Raw genomic sequence first — 9321 nt, forward strand, 5'->3', positions numbered from 1 at the left:
GGCAGGGGGGTGGTGGGTAAGGGGGGAGATGGAGGGAGGAAGAGGAGGTGAGGGAAAAGGGAGATGAGTGGAGGAGAGAAGGGGAGAGATGAGAGGTGAGTGATGAGCAAAGGGCAGAAGGAGGGAAGGGAAAAGAGGCAGTGGGGGACACAGAGGTGTGGGAGGAATGGAGACAGGGCTTGATGAAGAAAGGGAAAAGGGGGCTTCTCTGGTGGCTCGGTGGTCAAGAATTCTCCTGCCAGTGCACAAGACACAGGTTTGATCCCTGGTCCGGGAAGACCCTACCTACATGCTGAAGGGCAACTGAGCCCGTGCGTCACAACTACTAAGCCTGTGCTCCAGAGCTCAGGAGCCTCAACTACTGAGCCCACATGCCACAGGAACTACTGAAGCCCACGCACCCTAGAGCCTGTGCTCTGCAACAGGAGAAGCCACCACAATGAGAAGTCTGTGCATCGCAACTAGAGAGTGGTTCTCACTTGCCACAACTAGAGAAAAACCTGCACAGCAATGAAGACCCATCACGGCCATAAACAAATAATTTAAAAAAACACACACTATGTTAAAAAAAAGAAAGGGAAGAGGGAATTGAGTGAGATGGGGGAGACGGGAGTTGCAAAGGGTTAGGTGGCAGAGGAGAGAAAAGACAAAGAAGATGGGCAACCTGGGAGCTGGGGGTTAGAGTGAGGGGCAGCAACCCAGACCTAAGGGAGGAAGGGAGGGAAAGAGTCCTTATATGGTCTGTGTGGGGGGCACCTGGATGCGGTCGGAATAGTTATCCAGCAAGAGGACCCCCGAGCTGGTCACTTTCTTAGTCTCCACCATGGTCTTCAGGTCAGCCAGGAGGGTCATGTGCTTGGACATATCCGTGGCCAGCACCTGTGGGCAAGGACTTGTCATGGGGGCCCTCAAAGCCTGGCCACCCTCTCTACCCACCCAACCCAAAGTTTTCACTGAGCACAATCAGCCCCTGTGGAATTCCCTGGCAGACCAGTGGTTAGGACACCCCTTTAGCTTCCACTGAAGGGGGCACAGATTTGATTCCCGGTCAAGGAACTAAGATTCCACATGCAGGGAGTGGGGCAAAAAAAAAAAATCCAACCCCCACAACCTCCTCCCAAAGGACGGTTCTCCTACTCGGGGCCTGTCTATCCCAGACTCAGACCAGACCTTCCCCAAATTCCCCTAGGCCCAAAGGCGACCTTCCGCACTGTCCCCGCCCCTCGCCCCGCCCACCATGTCGATGACCATCTTGCGCAGGCTCTGCCGCTGGCGCTTGCCGAGGTTCTGGAAGATGTCACAGTTGTCTTCCTGCAGCAGCTTGAAGCCCACGGCCAGGTGGTGATTTTCCAGCACCGACTCGTCGTTGTACATGAGCGCCAGTTCTGAATCTGGGTCCCAGGTCAGGTTGGGGCAGTCAGAAGAGACGACCCACCCAGGATGCCCCCCGCTGGGAGGGGCCAGCGTAGGCCCCGCCCCCAACCCAGCGGGCCCCACCTCCAGCCCAGCAGGCCCCGCCCTCACAGAGGGCCGCTCACTGGTGTTAATGAGGAACTGATTGGAGACTCCAGGGTGGTCCACGTCGTGGATGGCAGCCGCGAAGAGGGCAGCGAGAATCTCCAGGTCCGTAAACACGGCCTAGGGGCGGAGCAAGGGGGTCAGAGAAAGGCAGGGGTTAGAAAGATCGGGAGTCAGAGAGAGGGTAAAAGAGAAATGAGAGAGTCAAGAAAGATGGGGGTCAGGAGAGAGAGGAACAGGGTCAAAGAGAGATGGGAGGTCAGGGACCCAGGGTCAGAGAGATAAACAGGAGATTCAAGATGGGCAGGGGGGGAGGGGAGGCTGGAGAGATGGGGTGCCCAGGTGGTGCTCACATCCAACGCAGGTGTGGCCAGCAGCACATGGGTGGACTGCAGCACGTCGGCTGCGTGCAGGCTGTTGTGGTAAGCCACATCCGGGTGGTAGTGGTCCTCTAGGGTCAGCATGTATGTCACCATAGTGTCCACCGGGATGCGGAACTTCTTCAGCAGGTCCCGCTCCTGCGGGCAGAGGTCGGGGGATGGTGGCCCTCCCTGGCCCTCAGCTCCTCACTCCTCCCTCTCCCTCGCAGCTGGCCCCACTCAGCCCGCCCTACCAGGAATCTCACCGTACCTGGAATATTGTGTACATGATACAGCTGAGGGAACGCCCCCCAGCGTAATCTGACACGCGAAAGATGTTCAGGCCCCACTTGTTCAGGTTTTCCAGTTCCTGGTGGAGACGGAGGCCACAGGTCAGGAGCCCCTGAGGCCAGGACCCTCTAGACTCTCTTCTAGGAGTTCAGAGGTGTTAGTTGCTCTGTCTTGGCCAACTCTTTGCGACCCCATGGACTGTATGTAGCCAGCCAGGCTCCTCTGTCCATGGAATTCTCCGGGCAAGCCTACTGGAGTGGGTAGCCCTTCCCTTCTCCAGGGGATCTTTCCCACCCAGGGATTGAACCCGGTTTCCTGTGTTGTAGGCAGATGCTTTACCATCTGAGCCAGGTGTTCAGAACCCTAGTCTGCATAGTGGGACCATTATCACTCAACCAGTGGGTGATGTGGTCAGCAGTATAGAATTTACCACCCAGGTCCTACTGGGCCAGAAAATAACAAAGCAACCCCAGTGTCTATTGAGTGCCTATAAGCTACCCAGCACTGCACTAAGTGCTTGATTTCACATAGCAGGTGAAGGAACCCAAACTCCAAGCAGTGACAAGACTCACCTAAGACCTTACATCTCACAAGCAGCAAGGCTGGGATGTGAACTCAGTGTGGCTGACCCAAAAGCACGGTTCAGCTTCAGTTAAACTGCTCTTGGGCACCGGGAGGAAAGGAACATGGGCTAGTTTTTCATGTCTTCGCAGAATTCAGAACAGTGCCAGGGACTTCCCTGGTGGTCCAGTGGATTTTGCACTTCCACTGCTGGGAGCGTGGGTTCAATCCCTTAGTTCAATCAGGGAACTAAGATCCCTCATGCCCTACTGCATGGCCAAAAAAAAAGTGCCAGTACACAGTAAGTGCTTAATCAACACTGGGTAACTGCATATAGCACTGGCCATTGCTGGCACATGGAGGGTTACAAGAAAAGTCAGCTGAGTGAGCCGCTGAGCTTGTGTCGAGTCCATTGTACAAATCAATGTGGGAGTCCTCTGGCCTAAGATTTCACAGAAAAGCCAGGAGGTGAATCCGGGTTTGGTCTGTAGTGGATGCTGTTGGATTCTGTGCAGATTCCTTCCACTGGTAAGCATGTCCATCCCCCAGCTGCTGGAGCTGTTACACATTCTCACAGCTGTCCTTTCTCAAAAATCTGCTCTGGGGGGAACACGAAGATCCCACATGCTGTGTGGTGTGGCCAAAAAAAAAAAAAAAAACTTCACAAAACTGCTCTTTCTGCACTAGAGCTATGTAGAGGGGGTGAGGGCATTCACCCTGGGGACAGCCTCCAGTCAATGACAAAAGGTCAGTGCAGCCAGCACAAGACTTTCCTGGTGGTACAGTGGATAAGAGTCTGCTGCCAATCCTGGTTCAATCCCTGGTCTGGGAAGATCCCACCTGCCATGGAGCAACTAAGCCTGTGAGCCACAACTGCAGAGACAGTGCTCTAGAGTCCGAGATCTGCAACTACTGAACCCATGTGCCACAACTGCTGAGCCCACATGTCACAACTCCTGAAGCCTGTGTGCCTAGAGCCTGTGCTCTGTAACAATAGAAGCTACTGCAAGAGAAGCCCATGTACTGCAACAGAGTAGCCCCCACTGCAACTAGAGAAAGCCAGTGCACAGCAACGAAAACTCAGTGCAGCCAAAAATTAACTAATTAAAAAAAAATAGGCCAGCAGGCTTGCCTCAAGGTGGTTCAACTCAGTGGTGCTGTTCATACGTTGACTCCAGCTGAGACCACCCGCCTCTTTGCTCATTAGCTCCTTCCTAAACTGCTTCCTGGACTTCCCAGAAAGCACTAGTGGTAAAGAGTTCACTTATCAATGCAGGAGATTCGGGTTTGATCCCTGGGTGAGGAAGACCCCCTGGAGGAGGGCATGGCAACCCACTCTAGTATTCTTGCCTGGAGAGTCCCATGGACAGGCACACAGCGCATACCGGTTCCTTCACTCCGCCTTTCCTGAGAGTCTCAAAGGGCAGGTATACCGCAATCCTCATCTCAATCTGACCCAAAGCCCAGTCCTTCACTGCCCCCGCCCCCAGAACCCTGCCCCTCCCTCTCCAGCCCCGCCCCCGCTGAGGCCCCACCCACTTGGGCTAGGAGTTCCTCTTGATCAGTCTTCACACCAAAGCGGGGCATGCTGGAATCGTTGAGGCTGCTGCTATGCATCAGCTTCTTCACTCCGGTTATCTGAGACATGGGCTGAAGCTGTGGCCCAGGGGCCGGGGGCTGCTGGCAAGGTCTCTGCCGTGGCGCTTGCTGTTTCTCCCGATCTTTGATCGTGGGTGATGGGATCTCCACTTCATTCCGCTTGTCTGCGGAAGACAGAGGAGAGGCAAGCATGGTTACCCCACTGAAGCTCCTTCATCTGGCTCTCAGACCGTGCCTGCCTTACCCCTCAGGCCCTGAAAATTCTCACCCAGGAGGTCAGACCTAGTCCTGGTGTCATGCTGTTGGTTGCTTATAGACTGGAAACCAGAGCGGAGGTAGGAATTCTTCTGGGAGGTGGTGGGCTGGAGTGGGGACCCCAGGGCCAGACGAGAGCTGTGGGGTAGCCCCAGTCCAATCACCAAGTTTGGCGAGGGGGTGGCATGGGAAGTCAGGAGGCAGGGTGGGGGCGCTAGAGAGGGCTTCTGCCTGCCTCGGATAGGCAAGGACCCTTCTCGGGCTGGGAAGACAGCCCCGCGGTGACCCAGAGGACTGGTTGGGGTGGACAGCGCTGGGAGGCGGGAAGGAAGGGTGGTCTCTGGCTCCATGGGCCCACCCCTACCCCCTGGACATCAGCCTGTCTGGGGGCCAGCCCCAGAAGTCTCTTTTCCTGAGCTCTTTAGGCCTTCCAGAGTCCAGCCAGGGCCACCCATTGTGACCTGGGTCCCACCAGTCAATGACAGGGCCCAAGAGGGCTCATTTGCATGCTGTGCTCTTATTGGCTGGGTCTTCAGCATTCAGGCACATCACACACTCAATGGTGGGAATGTTTGAAACCTTCTTTCCAGCTTGGCTGGGGGGGCAGGTAACCTGAATTGGGGAACTTTGGTGATCAATTCTGAAGGTGAAATTACCCTGACTTTGTCAGGGATAGTCTCAGTTAAGGCTCTTGGCTTCAGGATGAGGGGAAGGCTGACCTTGGAGGTCATTGTGAGCTGAAGGGTTCCAGTGAATCTGAGGTATTCTACCTTTAAGTTTCTGAGTTAAGGAATTCTCCAGAGTTTGGGGAATCACTGTATAGGTTTAAGCTAAGCAAGAGAATCCTATTGAATTTGGGTATCTAAAGTTTGGGGGTCTACTGAATTTGGGGGTATTGTACCAAGTTTGGGCATTCTATTGAATTGGGGAGATTTCAGCTTGGAGGTTTTTTAAAGGTTTGGGGGTCTTTATGGGCTTTAAGGGCAGGAATTCCCTTACATTTGAGAATTCCACTGAGTCCGGGCATCTCTCTTGAGTTTGAGGGGTCTTCTGAGTTTGGGGCAAGGAAATTCAAGGTTGGAGATTCTACTGAATTTTGGGAGACTTTGAGTTCTATTTGAGTTTGGGGGTTTCTTGGGGTCCTTGAGTTTGAGTTCCAATGGGGTCCCACTGAATTTGGAGGGACTTTGCAGCTTTAAAGTAGGGGTTCTACAGGAGTCGGGGGTCTCACTAAATTGGAGGGTATCAGAGTGTAGGAACTTTTGACGTGGTGACTTTGACCTTTGGGGAGGTGAGTCAGGGTCCCTTGGGCAAATGTGTGCAACAAGACTCAGGGTCTGGGGTGCCCCCCAACAGTCCAGTTATGCATCCCCCCTGTCACACACACACACAGTGCTGCCCTTCACTCACCCAGGAATGTGGTGGAGATGTACTCAGAGACCTGGTTTCCTGACCTGCTCATCTCTGACAGGTGTGTGAGTTCACGGTTTAGCATCCTCTTGAACTAAGGTGAAGGAGGCAAGAAGGAAGGCATGATGGGGTGATGGCAGGGGTTGGGGGGGTAAGGTCAGGCCTTCCCAAGAAACCTCTGAAGAACCCAGGAGCCCCTCTCACTTCTCTGCTCAGCCAGCACAGCCCTCAGCAGGCTGTGATAGGGGAGGGGTCAGTCCTTCCTCTCCTCCCAACTCTCGATGGGGGTCCCCAGGCTTGGGGAGTGCAGCCCTCCCTCTCTGAGGAAGGGGGCTTCCTCTCACCATACTCCCTCTTTCTGCCCCCAAGGAGGAGTCAGAGGGGCACCTGTGGAAGGGAGGGGCTCCTGCTTAACAGGGAGCCAATGGGGTGTCAGGAGAATCCCGTCACCATGGTGATGGGAGTCTCCTTAGCAACTCCCCCTCCAACCAGCTGCTGAGCTGGGGAAAAGGGGGCAGGCCGTGGGCCCCTTAACCCCTGACTTCCCAGACCTACCCCTGGCCCAGGTCTTCCCAGACAGGGACCCCACATGCCAGGGTCCTGGCCCCGCAGCCCTCAGCCTGGTTTGAAAGGAAGGAATGCAGTCCTGAAATTCTGGGTGAAGATGTTTGGCTGGGGCAGGGAGAAGGGTGAGCAGAGGAAACCCTAGTTCAGTCACTAGGGGAGGGGGGGTTCCCATCATAGCCCCCTCTCCCCCAACCTCAGAGGGGTGGACAGATGCACAGATGGACAGGGGATGCCTAGAACCAGCCCTGGGGGCTCCTCTGGGTCTCCCCGTCTCTCTTCACACAAGTGGCCGCTGTGACATTGTGCATGAGGAGAAAGGGCATCGGCTCCCCACCCCCAAGCTCCACCAAAGCGCCCCCTGAGCTGGAGCCGACCGTCCAGAGAGGCAGGAGGGACTCTTGGCAGGAAGGGTGAGCCTGCCCAGCCCACATCGGGAGAGGCACTCACTCCTCCCAGGGCTGCTAGAGGCCCTGGGCACCCATAGAGAGACACACATCCACACACAAGATGGACCCACAAAGTCACACAACCGCACAGAGTCACAGACCCCCCACTTACACAGTGCTACACAGCCCCCAGACACACACATCAAGGAGCACACACAATAAAGCAGTCACTGAACTCAGGGTCACATGCCCCAGAAAAATCATGCAGCTCTGGGCTCATAAACATGGCCCAAAACACACCACCACAATCAGAACCATGTGATCTCGGCCAGGGCCATCCCCCAGTCCATGACCCAGGCACACAAGCCCACGGGCCTCAGGCAGCCCCCCACCACTCCAGACACACACACACACACATGCACGCTGCGGTCACACCCAGAGAGAGACCCACACCCCCAGCCGCCCACCTTCCACGCCCAGCCCCGGGCCACACACAGAGACACAGTCACCAGGCTTCATCTCCAGGCCACACACGTGCACAGATGCACACACAAGCCCAGACCGGGGGCTGGAGGGTGCGAGGTGGGAGGGCCAGAGCTGGGTCTCTTGCCCATCCTCCACCCTGAGTTCCCCTACCTGGTCCCACCAGCCCACCAGCCACGGCTTGGAGCAGGTCTCGCAGAAGAAATCCACCAAGGGCATCGTGGAGTCTTGGCCCCGCTCAGGGCTGCCGCACACAGAGGCTGGGCTTGGGGAGTCCCGGGGTTAGCAGCTATTGTGGCAGGGGGCGGGGTGCTGGGCAGTGGAAGGGGGAGCCGCGGAGGGGCCCAGGCCGGCCCAGCAGGGCTGGGGGGCTCCCTTCCCCTCCGCGCTCCCGGCAGCAGCCCTGGTTACATGGTTTGCCTGCCGTGGGCCCTGCTGGGCCCCCCTGCGGCAGCAGCAGTGGCTGGAGGTGGCCGGGGACCCCTGCCCATGGGGGGAAGGTAAAGGGCGAGGGTCCCGGGAGGAGGCTTCGGAGGCTCTGGGCTCCGTGTGTTCGCCTGTGTGTGTGCGTGTGCGTGCTCACTGCAGCACTGGCAGGCTGCATGCAATGTCAGGTGGTGCTGGGGGTGGGGGGGGCATTAAAGGGGCACTGGAGCCCACGGGCCTCAGGCAGGACCCAGGTGAGGTTGCCAGGGATGGGCAGGGAGGCACACACACCCGGCAGAGGGCATGCCCCCACCTCGCCGTGGACACACCCAGCGACAGACACACACACCCACATGCTCCACACACCAACACACAATCAGACACAAATTCCACTCCACACCACTACAGTCAGACACTACAGTCAGACACTTGACAGACCTGACCACACTCTGACACCCAAATGCTTTCAGTCCTATGCTAACCACACAAACACACACACACACAGTCACAATTCTGTTGTTCAACACATTTCTAGGAATACAATAGAGCACACAGAGGTACAAATACCTCTAGACACCCATTCCCAGAATATGGACTCACAACCAGAAGTGCAGACACACACTAAGGGATAAACACCCAGATACTGGACACACTTGCAGACACACTCAACACACCCACAGACACACTTGTAAACAAACATGGATACCCGTATGGCCTCAGACACAAATGTGCCCTGACTAATCTATAAGGGAATACGCACACTCACACCCACGCTCCACACGCACATACCCCATTGCAGAAATACACCCGCAGACCTACATTCAGACACACAGTCACATTCTCAGATGCTCCACACATACCCTCAGGGACACAATTGCCCTAGACTCACATGTTCCCAGACAAACCTCCACCCACGGGTGTGCGCACCCCCCAACACAGACGCCCCCACCTGCACATTCATTTCCTGACAGGCATCCTCCCACCAAGCTGTACAACTCCAGGCGGCATCATTCACATTGCCCGCTTCCTGAATGGCGCCCCCTGGAATTGTGCAGTGCACAGTCAGCACAACTGTACATGGATGCCTTGCACTCTCTCCTGTGGCCTTGCAAGCACACACACACACACACAGAGTCACAGACACATGGAGATACACACTCAGATTCACAACTGGACTAACTCACATCTCTAGACATACACACCCCCCTGGTACAGCCCCCCACACTGACAGCCCCACATTGTCAGCTGTGCATATCCTTATGCTCTCCATAGATACACTTGTGCATGCCACTCCTGATGGATCTTATTGGGATACCCCCACTCCCCTCCCCTCCTCCCTGCCCAGCACTGCAATCGGGTAACCAACAAACAGTCATATAGCCACAGATACACACTCATAAACCATACAAACACAACCTGCTCCCCCCAGGACAGAAGGTCACCTAGGGACACACACCACCCCCCCC

The 9321-nt window shown here is 56.0% G+C and overlaps 1 protein-coding gene across 1 annotated transcript in view; it reads right to left on the reverse strand.

Annotated features, from left to right (window-relative positions):
- PDE4A (phosphodiesterase 4A, cAMP-specific) overlaps window positions 1-9321 on the reverse strand; it is a 27778-nt gene that overhangs the window by 5093 nt on the left and 13364 nt on the right. Inside the window, 7 exon segments of the mRNA XM_010828365.1 lie at window positions 757-879; window positions 1237-1391; window positions 1539-1638; window positions 1872-2036; window positions 2149-2247; window positions 4269-4492; window positions 5994-6087. Coding sequence (XP_010826667.1) covers window positions 757-879; window positions 1237-1391; window positions 1539-1638; window positions 1872-2036; window positions 2149-2247; window positions 4269-4492; window positions 5994-6087 — 960 coding nt within the window.

Source organism: Bison bison, unplaced genomic scaffold, assembly GCF_000754665.1.
Source record: "Bison bison bison isolate TAMUID 2011002044 unplaced genomic scaffold, Bison_UMD1.0 scf7180017864492, whole genome shotgun sequence".
NCBI lineage: Eukaryota > Metazoa > Chordata > Mammalia > Artiodactyla > Bovidae > Bison > Bison bison.